The following is a 17,286-nucleotide window of genomic DNA, read 5'->3' as shown; positions in this document are numbered from 1 at the left end:
TTTGGTTTAACTGGTCTGAAGAGAATTAGATCAACATTGAAAACTGAACTATCAGAGAAACAGTTGTAACCTCAAGCAAATCTACTGGTGAAGTCAGAACTTTAAGAATAGTTTCTTTTCTAAGGAAAAGACACATCTTAGTGTACCCTGTAAGTTACCCACTATAACCATGCTCTATTAATTCTAGTAATTTTTCACAAGTTTCACTCTGTAGCTCACAATACACAGTACTGGAGAAAGACAATAGGAGAGGGGATGGAGAAAACATGACTAGGTACATCACTGTGCTAGTGAGGCACATAAGATTTTTAAGCCTCTCTTTGAAGGCACATGTGTGGACCACTGCTGGAAGCAGGAAACTGGGACCTGAAGATCCATTGGTCTGTCCTCAGCATGGCAATTTTTACATTCCTATGGCATGTAATAGAGGGGAAAAGGAAACAAATGCTGCTTCGTGTGTTGGCTTTGGGCTGGAGCATCAGGGAGAGACTCGGGTTCCAAGGGTGTGAAAGTTGAGACTGATGCATTTTTTCCCCCTATCTCCAGGCCTCCTTTAAAAAGGTGTAGTTCAGAAGAAACTGCCGTTTTGGCCAAAGGAGTGTGCTGAATTTCAACTATTTACACACAAGGAAGGAAAAAAGGCAGTTCAGGAGGAAGGATGCATGTGATTACCTTACGACCCCACTTGAACCGAACCTAATTTTTGCTATCTCGAGGATGGAGAACATGTCCCCGGTGCTCAGGGTAGGATAGGTGAGGGGGAAGTCTGCTTTGATGCTTGGAGTACACTTCAAAAAGATAAGACATGTACATTTGAAAGTCAGCTAAATATAAAGCAATTCTTATATTTAATGTATAAACAGTACTGCAACAAGCCTTGTGAAAAGAAATCCTATTCAAATGATTGGGAAGTTAACATTTATTCAAAAAGTAAATGGTGGTATACTAACAAATTAACACTACAATGAAGTCACTAAAACATTAATGGCAAAGAAATCCTCAAGATTGCCAGTATGCTTAATTCATCCTATCTTGCCTGATGCAGCTCATATGGTCTTCTATCATAGTCTCTATAAACAAGAACATAATACAGCCCAATTACATTGGACAATAATATTAGAATGTTGCTGGTATCTGGCAGACCATTTTTTAGGATTTAATTGATGCTACTATATTATATGTATTCAAGTGTGTGGACAGGCATACATATGGCGATGTTAAATATTTAAAAAGCTACTAATATATGAATACTAGAGGAATGCATTAACTATTAGAACGTGCACCAAGCCTTCTTTAAGGCTGCAGAGTGTGAAAAAGGTTTTTATTTTATTTTTTTAAACATATTCGATAACCTTATGCAGCCAATAAAGACATTAGCCTGCCAGCATAACTGAAGCACTGTTACAAATCCACGAACTGCAGTAGACCATGCTTCAGACAAAAAATTGCTATATGAGATGGTATAGACTCTGCAGTGCAGAAGCAAGATGTGCAGGCTAAAATCAGAAGGAGCAATACAGCAGTAGGAATTAAATCTATTTGAGAGACAATAAATCTGCCAATTATTTAACCTATTATTACACGTTAGCACCTAACATTACTACAAATGAAAGAATAGAGCAAAAAAATAAAATAAAATAAAATAAAAATTCTTCCTTTTTTTAGCATTCGACAAAATGTCATGTTTAGGCCATAATTTCCTGTGTATAGTTTTCCTTTTTTGTATGGGTCGCACACATCACAGCAGAGAGAACTGCCTATCTGAAAATAGCATAGTAATAAGCAACAAACAAACAAACAAACACCACATTACTATTACTGAAAGCGACACAGGAAACAACTGTTTTCAGTTTATTTACACATTTGAGAGTACCTTGCACATAGCTCTTTCACTTCTGTTACTTAGCAGTACTTCCTATTCCCATGCACTAGCATGACATTACTCTAACGCAGTGCTCTGAAGGGAGCTCACATACCCACTCTTCCCTCCAAATACGGAGTTTGCCAGTAACAGCCGCAGAGTTGTTGCAGTTTCTGGTTTGCGAACAGGATGGTGTCTCCTTTCCCCAGGATAGGCTGGCAGAGCTGGTTGGTGAGCATCCGTCACTCAACTCCTACACAGAACTGAGGAGTGACTGAAACCTTGAGGCTTGGGAGAAACCGATCCTTTTTTCTCCCAGATCTATGCATGGGCCTTGCGGGCAATATGAGAGTCATCCTGTGACTTTTCAATAGGTTAAAGGGAGGAATTTGGAAGTTGAGGCATAATGCCGACCAATGTTGTTGCTGAAACAGCAGGGAAGGAAGCATGTGTCCAGAGCTAAGATAGGTGAGTGCCTTAACGTTGTTTTATTATTCTTAAGATTGCCTAGTCTGCCTCCCTGAAATACACCCTTAAACAGCAGCAGAAGAGAAGAAATTCCATTTTTAAAACATTTCAAAAGGTTTTTTAGAAAAAAAATTCAAAACAAAGTTTCTGAAATTAGTTTAAACATTTTACCTGACAGTATCCCTTTAACTCATTCTTTAAATTGACAATGTCCCTCTAATCTTCTCCAAAAGCCTCTGTTGGGTGAAGTGAAGCATGAGCTGTTGAGACTTAGGAGAGAGCCAGTAACAGGGAGCATGAAGATTAGTTCTCAGCAATCTGACAGAGCAACGTGGTTCAAGACAGAGCCGCAGCAGAAATTGGGTTACTTGATCTAAAGTCATTCTTCTAGGCACCTGCAAACCTACACTGACTTGAGGCAAATTGCATTCATACAACTGCAGAGAGGATAAAGACCCTAAGTCAGACAAACCCCATTTGGAAGAATGTGAGAAGTTTATATTTCTGAAACCCACTGTTTCAGTCCATTTGTAACTTCAAGACAACCAGCCATCAGATTACATCAAGGTTGTCTTCACATCTAGAAGGGCTTTAATAATTCTCTCGATATTGGACATATAAAAATGTCTTACCAATTTCTCTTCTCTGAAAAGGTGCACCTCTGCCTGATCCTCCATTTGTGAGTTAAGGAGCTCCACCTGCAAAATAGGCATTTGGTGCCTTTGTAGGAGTTGGTAGGGGCCCCTTGTCTTAGGCGCAGGGTGAAGCACTTCCCCTCTTGATTACCCTTGCTGCAGCTGCTCCAGGAGCAACACTTTGCTCAGAGAGCAAAAACAGCCAGAAAAAAATGCAGGCTGTAAGGGGTGGGGAGGAAATGGAGAAAAGCAGGAAGAAGGTCCAAAGAAAACATTTCTTTTTGGGTTCTTCACAAAGAATTAAAGAAAGAGGACATCCTGAGCGGCCATATGTATTGCCTGAAGAGGCAGAAGCTTCTGGCAGGAAGTTGGTGGGCAGGCTTCCCTACTTGTCAAGGCATGCCCCGCTCAAAAAGGAGATGTACAGATTTTAAAGGAATTTTATTCTGTGGAATTTAGCAAAATGATTGGGAAAACATGACTCCAAATTTCATAAATTGTTACTGCTTCAGTCAAAGGGCAAAAGTTACATTTTAAAAAAATTTTCTAGAGAGTTTACTTTCTAAGTAAAAATATGGGGTCATTTCCTATTATGAAATGCTGACTTCATTGGTCATTATAAACTGTAGCAATAAACATGTAAAATAAAAAGGGTGCTAAGTGAAGTTTGAACATTATGCTGCATGGATAGTATTTACAGTATTGATTTTTTCTTATTTGTCAAAGATTGATTCTGTAAACAATAGGAATATAAACTTAATGGAGCATGAAGGTTTATAATGGCATAGAAGAGCCAGTAATTAAAACTGACCAATAACGGTTTTCTTCAGTTTTATACTTCACTGCTTCAAGCCCATTGGTTTTTATCAACTTCATTATGGATAGCATTTTCACTTTCATCAATTTAACTCATGAATTTTTTGAGGCCAAAACATTTCACCTCTCTCATGAAGTGCCTATGTTACAAAACAGTTAAATGGGAGATTATATGGAAGTGTAATGGAAAAATAAGAAGCAAAATGAAAGATACTTTAGTGTATAAACTTGAATAGTTTGCACTTTGCTACTATAAACAGTGATGTTGAAATGCCAGTACCGATCCTGGGGGACCCAGCCTATCCCTTGCTCCTCTGGCTCATGAAGACGTACACTGGCCACTCAACAGCACGAAGGGAAGATTCAACTACTGGCTCCGCGGATGCAGGACGACAACTGAACGTGCTTTCAGTAGACTGAAGGGGCGCTGGCATTGTTTACTCTCAAGATTGATCTCAGTGAGAAAAATATCCCAATGGTTATAGCCGCCTGCTGTGTCCATCTGTGAAGCAAAGGGGGAAAAGTTGCCCCCGGAGTGGACGGCAGAGGTGTTGCAGCTTTCGGCTGAGTTTGAACAATCAGACACCAGGGCTATCAGAAAAGCTTAATGTGGAGCTATACAGAGGCTTTGAAAGAGCACTTTAACAGCGAGCCACAGTAATGCACTGTGATGTGCTGTGCTCTACCTGGCCCTGCAGTCTGGGGGCTGTTAGGAATTGTGTGGTGCACATCTATGAATGTGACACAGACACCTACTAATTTTGTGGTGCTTGCTGTACATTTATGATTATTACACTGTTTATCACTGATCTTATGAGTTGTGTCAAAGCTTACAATCATGAGAAGCTGGGTGCTTTCAGTATCGCCAGCCATTCTGCAGCATATGCTGGGAACTAATGAAGATGAATTATTTTCCAAACAAAGAGTAACAAAAAACACTTCCGTAAAGTTCTGTGCAAGTTAAAAGCAAATCCATAAACTTCTTGTGGTTTTAATGTAACAGAGCTTAACAAAGGGGAAGCAACATTCATGTCCATTTTAGCAATATAGACATCAACTGTGCCTCTCACAGGTCAGTGTATGTGAAGCTATGGTTGTCCTTAATGGCCCCCAGTGGGGAGTGGTAGAATTAGTGATGTGGCCCCTGATGCCACATGGAATGTAGAGAGGGCATGTAGGGAGGTGCTATACTGCATTTCTCCACAGACTGCAAAGGGAGGCAACCCCAGGATTGTTGAACCTATAGATCCGCAAGAGTGTGCTGCATCTGTGTTTGCGGCCCAAAGAGGCCCATTATGTCTTCGTGCATCTCCCTCTGACTTCTGGGCCTGGCACTTGTCTGGTCTCTCCTTCTCTATACAGTCTGCAATATTCATCCTCCAGGCCCTTTGTTCATGATCTGATACAGCACTGGCTTGCATGATCTTGCTGAACAGGTCATCCCAAGTTCTCTGCTTTCTCTTCCTTATCTGGCTCAAGCATTATGTAGGTGTGGAGGGGGAACCGCTCAAGGCTGCAATGGCAGCAGCTACAGAGAAAACAGAGGTACCATTGTCAGTATACTCACAATGGAAAGCAAAGTTAAGGTTCAGAACTCCCTTCCCTTGCTTCCCGAAAGTTTTAAACAATACATGCTTGCTGACACTTTTGCTTCAGAGTGCTTGTGCACAATACCACTCTCAGCTCCAGCCATGGTGAGTATGGCCTGCTAAGAGTGAGGGAAATGAGGAAGGGATTGCGCAGTTGCATGGAACTATGAGTGATGGGCAATGGCACTGAATACTGGCACCATTTTCCACAGTGGTGGCGATTTCAGCAGATCTCTCACTCCTGAGGGTAACAAGGCACAGAGAGCACAGCTGCTGTTGGCAACCGGAAGCCACCTGGGCCTATCCACCGAAGCCACCTGGGCCACTAGCTTATTTACTGCAATGGAGACTGCCAAAATTATTACCAACTGGTGTGGGAAGCTATCCTACCATGAAGGAAGAAATAAGGCTGCCATCCCTAAAAAGCTTTAGGAGAGGATTGCTGAGCACCTCCATGAAAATTTCATTGAGAGCTCTCAAGAGGATTCAAGGGACATCTCTGAGAGTATAAACAAACTGCTCTGCGCAGCCCCCCTACCTAACTCTACAGGGGAATGAAAAGCATAACACTCTACCTCTCTTTGTTGTACCAATACTTCTAGTATAAGTAAATTAATGAAAAGTCAATAGCTGTGTCCTTTTAAGCTAGAAGCACCATAATCGTAATGGAAAATAAATGTATATACTTACCCAAGGTTCTTTCCCCTGCATTGGGCTTGCACGTGCTTAACTGCCAAAACTGACTGGGCTGTGGTGGAGTCTCAAACAGCTCCTGGCTCATGGCATATCTGGACCCCCCCAGTTGCACGTCCTCCATTCTCTTCCACCTTCCCCTCGTCCTCGCTGTTCATGCCAGGGGCCTGTGCCTCAGGCTCCATGGAGATATCCACGGTGGTGGTGGTGGTGGTGGTGGAGTCTCCACCACATATGGCATGCAGCTCTTTGTAAAAAGTGGCAGCTCTGCAGCTTGGCATCAGATCAATTGTTTGCCTCCCTGGCCTTCTCCTACGCCTGCCACAGTTCCTTCACTTTCACACAGCACTGCTGCTGATCCCTGTTGTACCTCTGCTCGTGAATCATCTGTGAAATCTGCAGATGTCCACACTTCTATGGCTGGTCTGTACTGTGTTTGCACAGCCTCTTCTCCCCACAGGCCCAGGAAATCCAATGTCTCCGGTCTACTCCAAGCTGCAGTTCATCTGGAGCATGTAGCCAATATGGTCAGCTAGGCAGTTGCACACAAGAATTGAGAGCTGCTAGGTGTGCTCGCCAAACTGGACAATCAGGAAAAGGCATTTCAAAAATTTGCAGGACTTGGAGTGGGGTCAATGAGCCTTCTGGTCTCCAAGACCCCAGGACAGGAGTTCACAACTGTGACCTGAGCAGTCAGTGTCAGGCATTGTGGGACAGCTGCTGGAAGACTGTTAGGGTTGACACAGGTAGTGCAGTATCTACGTTTGTGCTGTGCCAACCTCAAACACATTGACCATGGCTCAATGCTGCTTTTGGAGGTGGTGTTACTATGTTGGCATTGAGGATATCAGTATAAAAATCTTAAAAAGCAAATTTTCTTGCTTATGTTACAAAAACACCTAATTTTATTAAAATTGAAGACAAAAAAAAGCTCCCTATGTGGTTTAAATTTTGCAGTCCTATCAACATGGAAAAAGAATTAACTAGACATCAATTTCATTTTCAGGTTCTCATGTACTTGCATTTAGAATGGCCATAGTGTGTCAGACCAATGGTCCATCTAGCCCAGTATCCTGTCTTCCAACAGTGGCCAGTGCCAGATGCTTCAGAGGAAACATACAGAACAGGCAATCATGGAGTCATGTCATCCCACTGTCCCGTGTCATCCACTCCCAGCTTCTGGCAAACAGAGGCTAGGGACACGCAGAGCATGGGGTTCCATCCATGACCATCTTGGTTAATGGCCACTGATGGACTTATCCTTCATTAACTTACCTAATTCTTTTTTGAACTCCATTAAAAATCTAGGATGCAAATACAGCAAGGGAGTATTTGTTTAAAACTTTCTAAGGAAGGGGATGGAACATTTCTACTCATCTTAAGTTTAATTATAAAAAAACTTAATTTTGCATAAATGTGGGAGCTCATTTAACCAGCAACAATGTCCACTGAATATGTAAGGTTTTAGAAGTTATTTAAGGTCTGACTTCCTATATCATAGTTCAGAATATCTCAGACTGGATTGTTATATTAGTGTGAACACAACAATAATCACGGACTTAAATTCTAACCCAATCTATACAACCTTGGGCAAGTCACTGAATCTTGCTACGTCACTTTCCATGGTCTGTAAAGCAGAGATCATACTGACCTGAAAGTTGCTACAAGGATTTAATGTATGTAAAAAAAAAACAAAAAGATTCTTCCTCCAAAGTATATTTCTGAGTGTGTGTGCACACATAGTATTAGGTTTTCACTGCTCTTTTGTTTTGTAACCTTCATAAAAAGAGGAAAGATGATCTTGTTAAGGCACTCAGAAGATCTAGGCTCTGCCAGACTTCCTGTGTAACTTTGGGCAAGACATTTAATCTTTCAGTGCCTCAGTTTTACATCAGTAAAATGAGAATAATAGTTGTGATGTGAAGAATAATTAATGGTTAGGCATGCTCAGACACCAGTGACATGCACCATAAAAAAAAATTGAAAAAAAATCAGTACAAGTATTGAGTATTAGAACAACTTCAAGTTGTAAAAGATTTTTATATTGAGAGAGAACTGTCAGGTTTTTCGCCTTCCTCCGCAGCATAGGGCAGGGGTCGCAGGCTGGAAGATTCTGTGTGGGTGGGTCAGCTTTTGTGGCCTGCATCATGCGGGAGGTCAGACTAGATGACCATATTGGTCCCTTCTGACCTTAAAGTCTATTTAAAAGCAAACATAGCAAGACCATTTTTAATGCCTTTTGCAGACAAATTGAGCTTGTTATAGATTTTATACTCACAGGTAATACAAAAGGTATCAGTACATATACACACTATACAAAGGAGATAACATACGAACATATTATGGACTAAATTCTTGTTAAACAGATAATATAAAACTGCATATGGGGGGAAACTGTTTTACCCATAACATGCCCTCCAAATACTGAACAGAATGGTAGAATTTATAAGAATATTTGATAAGGTTTATATCATACCTCAGTCCCAAGGACTCTGGCATTGTACAAACAGAATGAAAAAGGGTCATAAAATGCACAATGTAAAGCCAAAATACTAACATGGTCACCGCTACAGTAAAGAAGTGGTAATTAATGTTGTGCTTAAAGGTCCTAACATCTTACAACAGAGAACACCTCTGAAAGATGAGAGGTTTTTTGGCAAGTTAGAAGAGATGGGGTAGAGAGATAGGGATAGATATAATCCTCTTGGGCATCTATCTCAAACCATAGGAGCCACCATAGGAATAACTTTCTTACCACTGACAAGAACAAAACTCCTAAAAAATTGGATGTTTAATGTTTTAATTAAGTAGTGAATGGGTCTGAGCAGCAATTTGAACTATGTTGTTTACAATAAGAGTATAATAAAATGCTGCTCCTAACAGCATGCCAGAAAGTCTAAGAGATGTAAAATATGTTTTCAGCCAACATTTGCAAGATAATTACTCTATATTACATGTTTGCAAACAGTTTTAAACGGGCTGTACACACACTGTACAGCAAATACTCATTTACACATTTCTTTAAAAGACTAAATATCTGGAAATAGTTAGTCAAAAAATAACATTGCCAATTATGAACTTCAAAAAACAAGATTTTTTCTAAAATGTAATGCAATTGCCACTCTTTCAACTGGTTCTAGTTTCACATTTTATAAAAAAAAAAAAAAAAATGTAACTTGGCAGAGTAATCTTCTGTGCACCTAGATTGAAGGCTTTAGTCAGTTTTTGCAGATAGGACACAAGCTATAAATCACTGTCTCATATATACTATTATTTGATTAAAGTGAACTACAGGTATAACAACTATATCCTTCATTGATAAACAGGGATTGGGTTAAAATGTTAAGAGTTGTATAAAATTAATATTTTGGAGATTGTGTTATTTTGTTAAAACTGACAGTGTCACGCTTGACTTTTAAACCGGCAGAAATACACATTAAAATAAAACACAATGAACTAGTCTCAGATGTAAATTTGTTTTCTCACACATTTTGATGAAGACCCCTATCCCTTTTTCCTCCCTCTAAAATTACTACACTAGATACTACATAACTAAGACTTTTCTTTTTTTGTTGTGGCACTGAACAAACCACTCTTTTTAAAAAAAATTGAAAATGAGAAAAATAAGCCAGTCAGTTACAAAAAGTATTGGTTTATGATCAGTGAAGATCATAGCTATTTTTTCCTTACAAAGAACCTATATCAAACACCGATCAAATCCTCTTATTGTACAACCAAAAGTTGGGTTTTAAGGCCCCCATTCAGCCCTGCTGAAGTAAAGGGGATTATTTGTATGTTTAAAATTAGGCACCTGAGACCTAAACAGGCAATAATTGAGAATGTTGCAAGTAAGATATCACATTTCTGAACAGTTTAATATTCTGGCATTTCTGAACATATATATATTTATCTTGTAATCCTATCCAAAGAGGCAAATTTCATGCTTTAGGAAAGAGAGAGACTTCAGGCTCATGTCCTTATTATATGTTTTTAGCAGATTAAGGACTCTCATGCCTATCTATTTCTTAGTAATTTTTTAATATTACAAAAGTGCGGGTAGTGGTAATGTCTGCTTTAACGGGTTCAATTTTTTAATTGGTTCTGCTGCAGTGTTGTGAGGTCCTTCAAACTAGGACAATTTGTGTGCTTTTGCCCCACTTGACATTTTGAAATTCTTTGGTTGAATAGTTTTTGCTCTACTTTTTCTTTAGTAGAAATAGCTATTTGTACTTTAGTTTAACAATTTATTTTTAATTATTTAAATATGCCTCTCGCTGTATCAGTTATTGATGGAGCTAGCTCATCAATGATTTGTGGAAAAGTTCTTCCCCTATCGTTAGTTTTAATCAGTGCCTTAGAAAAAGTATCCATATATCATTACATAAGTGTAATGCATTCATATGTAACCTCACACAGAAAAATCTGCCAGATACACTCGCTTATCCCCACTAGTGAGATTCTATAATTTGCATAAACTGAGGATTAGTTTATATGCAAAGGCAAATTTATTTCTCTTCCTTTCCACTTTCCTTTATAAATAAAGCTCCTCTTTGTATTTGAGAAAGCAAATACAGCCTATTTAAAACAAAACTGAAATGTTGGAAGACTCAGTTTAAACAATATGGATTCTACAATAATCAGTCCAGCATCACTTTTTAATGCCAACAATTGAATGAAAGTGTGAAATGGTTAGTGATTACGAAGTTACAGAAACAACACTATGTAAGGATAACTACATTTAAGACGTAGGACAGCTCATTCAAAAATATTTACTGTAAAGGTTATGATAACATTTCAAGATGCAGGCTTATGACACATATAAGTTTGAGAAATACACCGTTGGCAACATTAAAAGGAAAGTACTTACTATGATCAGCTGTTTGTCATCTTTTCCTGCTTCTCTTAATTTTTGAATATGCTGCTCTGATGACAGGAAGCTACTGCACCTTGATGCTAATGAATGGTTTGGCAAAGGGACCCTTTAAACAAACATATTTCCTGTCAATAAGGCCCTTCTGACTAGGTATTTTCAAAAATGCATCTATAAATGTAAATCCATTTTAAATAAATTTAAATCTCAAAACAAGGACTAAAAGCATACAACATGTTTTAGTTTACAATTTTGATATATTCAAAACTATAGCCAAGATGATCAACAAAAAAAGTGCACCACTTGTGATTATCATAAATTATAAACTAAACTATGTAGCTAGTGGGAAGAAATAATTATGAATGACTGGACAATTTACTTATCACATAACATAACCATGCAATGTAGTATAGACATAGTGGTCAATTTCATCTACAATTCATATATATCTCAAAAGACAGTTACAGTAATTTTCCCTCTGACTTTCACTTTACAGACAAATTATGGTCAGAGTTAGTAGCGGTCCAATATCACCAGAAGAGGAGCAGAACAGTTTCTGTCTAAACCACACCATTCCAGTCCCTTACGGAAGATAATTCCTTCCCCCACACCTTTGAAAAGGACCTGTGCACAGGCTATATATACACATCCTGTGGCTCTTCTTCTCTCATAAAATGTTTTTAAAAGGGACTTTCCCACTGCATGGAGAAGAGAAGCCAACTTGGCACTGCCTACCTCAGAGGCAGATCAAAAGTTCTTCCTAAAAGTTCGCTAAAAGTTCTTCCTGCTCCAACTTTCCTGTTAGTTGTGTTATTTGAGGGAAGTAGAAAAGGGATTGTTACCAACCAACACTTCCCCACAGAGCTCTAGAGAACTTTTTCCAATAGGAGACAGCAGGAGAATTTAGAATGAGAGGCTCCTAGAGGTCCTTAATCTCTCTCGCACAATAAAAATTTAAATTAAAAAAAAAAAAAAAAAAAGGACACACCACAAGCACCTCTATTTGGCAATTACTAATCCTAACTTTTTGGCAAAGCGGAGATCAGACAGAGCAACATAGTTCTTATTAACAAGATGCTAATAGTTGCCACAGTCTATTGCAGTAGATGAATTATAAGCTTTTACATACGTTGAAATTTTTGCTCTACAAGTTATATCTAAAGAAGTGTTGGCATGCCAGACTTAAGACATGAATTCATGTCTCTTTCACTTGATTCACCATTTCTTCTGACTCGTTAATTACTGGAAATAATTATGATTAAAGAGTGATCTTTCCTATTACATCTTTTCTTCTTGGGCCTGCAGTGAAATTATACCACATGTGACATTTTTATGTCAATCAGGTCTCAAATAGGATTAGAGGAGCAGTATCTGGGACATGTGTTAAGAAAGCACTTATGAAAACAAAATATCTAAAATAGCAAAGGGAGCACACATTTATTAGCCAAGAAGTCTTTTTTCAAGCTTGCAACAATATGAACATCCTCCATTTCCAGACAGAAAACGTAGCTTAGGTGAAGTTGAAGATAAGACCACACTCACATCAGCAACTAAGAGCAACAATCTTTATAAAATTCTCTACACTAAACAAAAGCAAAAGAAGTTCAAGATTAAATCTGCAAGAAACTCAAACATTTAGAAGTATTCAGTTTAGATATTTAAACTTACATCTGCCCATCTTTTTATGGCTTTTTTGACAGTGGTGTTATTTTTGGATCAAGAAAATTTTCTAAAAATTAAGAAGTCCTCAATCTCTGGGTTAATTTTGAAAAGCCACTGTATTTGTCCAGCTTGTAGGTGAAGACTGAAAATCTGAATTACAGAGCAGTGCTTTATAATTGGTTTCATATCTCCATTGTGAACATTATACTTTACGTCTAATGACACTAAGATCACTGGTTAGGATATGGAATAATAGTGTCCATTACTTTGATTCTGTACATTGCCATTTGACACTCTTAATGAGGTCTGATTAGACAAATAACACATTGAAAACAATCAGGAGAGTGCGTATGACAGAGTGGCCAGAACTGGCACAGCCACTATATCATTAAAAATGAAGCATTCTACTTTGTGTGGTTGCAAATGAGGAAAAACGTTATGGATAAGGCAGCCAGAATTTCTGATTTTCTCAGGGCCTCACTGTGCAGCTAGATTTAAGGTAGATTGGGGCACAAAGCTTAGTGTGGGGGGATTGGGGGGCCACAAAAAACCTAAAACATTTCCATTAAAAAGTGTACTGACTATTACAAGATTTTTGTAACTGAAAAACTACAGGAACCTTCCTCCTCTGAATAGGTGAACCTAATAAACTTAACTTTAGTCATCATCTATTTTCGAGTCTCAGGTTAGGATCTGGCAAAAAGCAATGCAAAAATGTTAAGTATTTTTTAGCTCTGCTAATTACCACTTTTTCAAAAAAAGGTGCAACTCACATTGCAGCCAGGCTGTATGATAATTTTTTCACCAAAGCTGAAGTTAGTGCTTTTTCCACTCACAACCTCCTTTGGTAAACTGGATTACACAGAACTCGGTCTCTTATGGAAAGGATGAGACACCGATTTCCATGTTTAAAAAAAAAAAAAAAATTAGGATGGCAGTGGAAAAGAGGGACAAAAATTTGGTCTTATAATGGCAACTTTACCTAAGGAGGGGCTACTGTCATTCCATAAATATATTAAAGAATAAAAAGGTACTATACCTCTTCTCACTAGTCTCAGATGTCTGATTTGTGAATAAAGTGCGCACCAACTGCTTGGGAGCCGAACCTGCAGTTAATCAGGTTAATAATGTCATTTCATTATAAAATTTCTCTTAATAGAAAAAGCAAACTTGGCAAAACATGTTAACTTCACTACAGCAAAGAGATATGCAAGACCATGTTAAACACACTGTACTTTATCTGTAAAAAAAAATAAATAAATAAAAAAAAAAATCATGTAATGAAATGGTGCAAATTTCGTGCAGGATTCAGATATTTCTCCACACTAAATTTTTAAACTTACCTTACATGAAAACTATACATATCCACTGTTGCTGAACATGATTCTCTCGCTCAATAGCCAGGGAGGAGCAGCAGACTTAATCTGAATTTTAGTTTCAACCCGCTCATGTTGACATCAATTGGGTACTACTGTGTACAGCAGCAGAGCCATAAATACGATCTCTGACTTGCTCAGTAGTAGGGTAGGGGAAAGAGAGACAGTTAGGAAATGCAATAAGGGGGGTGGGGGGGGGGGAAGAGAAGAGAGAATATTTTTCCTAACCCCCAGCAACAGTAAAGGATCCTAACAATACTGTTACTGCATGTGACACTTCAAAAAGCTGGAGCTGCACTGAAAAGAAGAATGGCACAAGTGTCATCTTTTAGTAAACGGCTAGACCTGCTGATGAAACATTGCATAGGGCACCACAAGGCCAGGCACTATCACAAGGAGATGGAGAGAAGGCAAGAGCATGGCATGCCATCAGAGAGGAGTAAGAGATGTATCAGTGATCTAGTAAGGATACTTATTGTTTAGGACAGAGTTTGGTTCTTTGCTTCTTGAACCATGAGAGGCGAGGGGGAGATTTTCACATTACACTGACCAAGACTTGACAACTGGAACAGTGCTGACAGGTTCCTGAGAGAGGTGAATGCAGCCCTCTTCAGACAGATGAACGGTTGCAAATTTGTGGGAATCTGGTGGAGAAGGGGAGGTAAAAAGTAGTAACTCTAGTTCCTCCTTGAGAAGGGATGCATACAAATAAGTGAAGAGGGTGAGAGAAGAGATGTATACTGTTAGAAATAAGGCAGCGGTAAACAAAAGATATGGATAAAAATCTTTGAGTGTAAGGGAACTGGGGGGGGGGGGCAGGAGAGAAGAGCAAAAATGAGAAAACTGAAGATTCATTGTTTAATTTGTCAAGAAGAATGTAGTAAGGAGAACTGTACAAGTTGCCAATTCAGTTAACATTTCTTGTCAGATGGATCATCCACAGAGAGTTTACTCAACTCCATGCTCCAGACTGGAAAACATTCACTAGCCCAGAGTGAAAAGTAAGCTTTCCTGGGCAAGAGCCATCAATCACTACAGAATCCAAACAAATTTAGAAAGTTTCTAACCCTGATGTTTTTGAAGATGGTGTTCCAAGATCAAACTAAGATGAAACCAATGCAGTGCATCTTCCTAAGAGGGCAGGACAACTCCACACCTCTGCTGCTGCTCAGCTCTTCCACAAGAAGAGGCAGAGGAAAGACTGACAAAGTATGGTTTTCTTTGTCGTCTTGTTCTCCTCATCTCGGGTTGGGTCATTGTGAAAGCATCCACTATCTGCAGAAACTGCTTGCATCCATGTAATCACTTTGCAGTATATGTCAGGGATGCCAACCGAGGGCCTTTCCCTAGTTGAACTCAGTGCATGCCCATTCTCTTTCCCACCTTGTTGCCACAGACTTTGTGGACTGCGAACAGATGGCACTGGTGTTGCCATTGCCCAACACAAAGCTTCATTTAACCCATTAATGGGGGTTTCAAGGCAGTTTTCCTTCTAGTTAGGCTGCCCTCCCAGATTGAAGAAAGTCACCTGCTCTGAGCAGTCCAGTTATTTTTTTTTTTTTTAAAGTTGCCAGATAACCTTTCACACCACTACTTTTGGCAAAAAGTTGTCATTGCCATTTTTCAGATCCCAGCAGACAGAAGTAAAATGAACAAGTCCCGTCAGTTTCATTCTACTGCAATGTGGGAAAGCTATGAGGGAGACAGGCACTAAGGAAGGGGAGTCTAAATATGGAGTCTGGAGGAAGGGCAGAGCAGCATAAACACCGCCCTTACATCAGCCAAAAAGTGGAGCACAGGGTTGAATAGCGGACAGTCCCTCCCCTCAGCACATCAGCCCAGAGGAAGGGAGGGTGTAGACTGAGAACCCTCACCCTTTTAGCAACCAGAAGACTCAGATACAGAAGGAGAACACAGAGAATGCAGCTCCTCTTCCAGCAGCCAGAGAAGGCGGAGTTTCAAGTTTATCAGACATCTACTAGCCAGAAGCTGACAGGAAAGATGGAACCATTGAATAGAGTCCAGGGATCAGCATCCTAGAAGAAATTCAAGCACCCTTCCTTTTCTCAGTTGCTGCAGGGGAGCAAGGCTTTTCACCTGAGCATTGCCCCACTTTTTGTATCAGTCCACGATCAGGTGAATAAGTCTCCTTACTATTAGGTACCTGGTAAAAATTCCAAGTCCTGTGTGTAGATGTGCAGATGAAGGGAGGGTGGGAGAGAAAGAATGGGTGATGAGATAAATAAGGAGAATAATGTTGAGAGAGTATATGGAGGGAGAAGTAGTTAAAAGTAGAGAATACATAGAGGGGGGAAAAAAAAAAAAGAAAAAAGAGAGAAAACAGACACCAATGACAACTCACAAGCCATGATCAGTTACTGGAAAAAAGAGTTGAGTGAAGACAGGAAGGAAAAGAAGGTAAAAATGAAAAGCAAAGGATGAAATAAGTCAAGTTGGTAGACGAGTACTCAATTAACATCTGATTTTACTGACATTCATCATATATTATATCTGATTAATATTTTTTGGTATTCAACTGGTTCTTGTAACTGGCCAAATACTATTCTAATATATTTGATTAATTCCACCAGTAATAATCTAATATAGCCCAAAAAATTAGGCATCAACAAGTGCTGTTGGTATATTACTTTTAAACTGAGTACATAACTTTTATTCTTTTAAATTACTGGGGGATGTGGCTCGGGAGGGCATGGTTGCCAGATACCATATTTTTCACCTTGATAATAGGCTTAGTTCTAGGACTACAAGGTAAGTTTTCATGCCCTGCTGACACCAATAAATTTTGTAACCTTCCTATTTGAAAAGGAAGAAGAGGATTCATCACCACCATTAACAGACCTCTCAGAGTGCACAGAATTTACAGTTTAGATTTTTTACCTTGAGATTCACTCTCTATCTCCTTTTTGGCTTGCTTAGGTGGTGGTGCTGTTGCTGTAGTACTTTTCACTGGAGTGCTTTCTGGACTTGTATCCAAATGCAGGCTAAAACTCTGAACAACACAATAGAACAGATTATAGATCAAAGTCAAACTGCTCCATCTCTCTCTCTAAGTTCTGTCCCCATTTCATTAATTAAATATTTTATGAGTAAAACCATTATTGAGTTCCTACAAGATAAGTTTAACACTTTTCCCAGTTCTCTTTAAGACTTTGCTTAATGAACTGATAAGCAACCCCATGTATATATCTGTGGCACTATCTGATGTAGCAAAATTTTGTTACATTACACATTCAGTGCATATGGATGCTTATTTGGAAAGAATATGGTTATTACATGTACTCCTGTGTTCTTAGAA

General features: G+C 39.1%; 1 protein-coding gene across 1 annotated transcript in view; it reads right to left on the bottom strand.

Moving 5' to 3' along the window:
- Positions 1–17,286, bottom strand: part of ESCO1 (establishment of sister chromatid cohesion N-acetyltransferase 1) — a 51,904-nt gene that overhangs the window by 28,157 nt on the left and 6,461 nt on the right. The window contains exons 3-6 of the mRNA XM_065398200.1: positions 16,869–16,980; positions 13,634–13,700; positions 10,930–11,041; positions 2,962–3,027 (exon numbers count right to left, since the gene is read on the bottom strand). Coding sequence (XP_065254272.1) covers positions 2,962–3,027; positions 10,930–11,041; positions 13,634–13,700; positions 16,869–16,980 — 357 coding nt within the window. The remainder of the gene's footprint in view (positions 1–2,961; positions 3,028–10,929; positions 11,042–13,633; positions 13,701–16,868; positions 16,981–17,286) is intronic.

This window comes from Emys orbicularis, chromosome 2, assembly GCF_028017835.1.
Source record: "Emys orbicularis isolate rEmyOrb1 chromosome 2, rEmyOrb1.hap1, whole genome shotgun sequence".
Classification (NCBI taxonomy): Eukaryota; Metazoa; Chordata; order Testudines; family Emydidae; genus Emys; species Emys orbicularis.
Note: the sequence above shows the minus strand (reverse complement) of the source record. Positions and strands in the feature narration are given on the sequence as shown.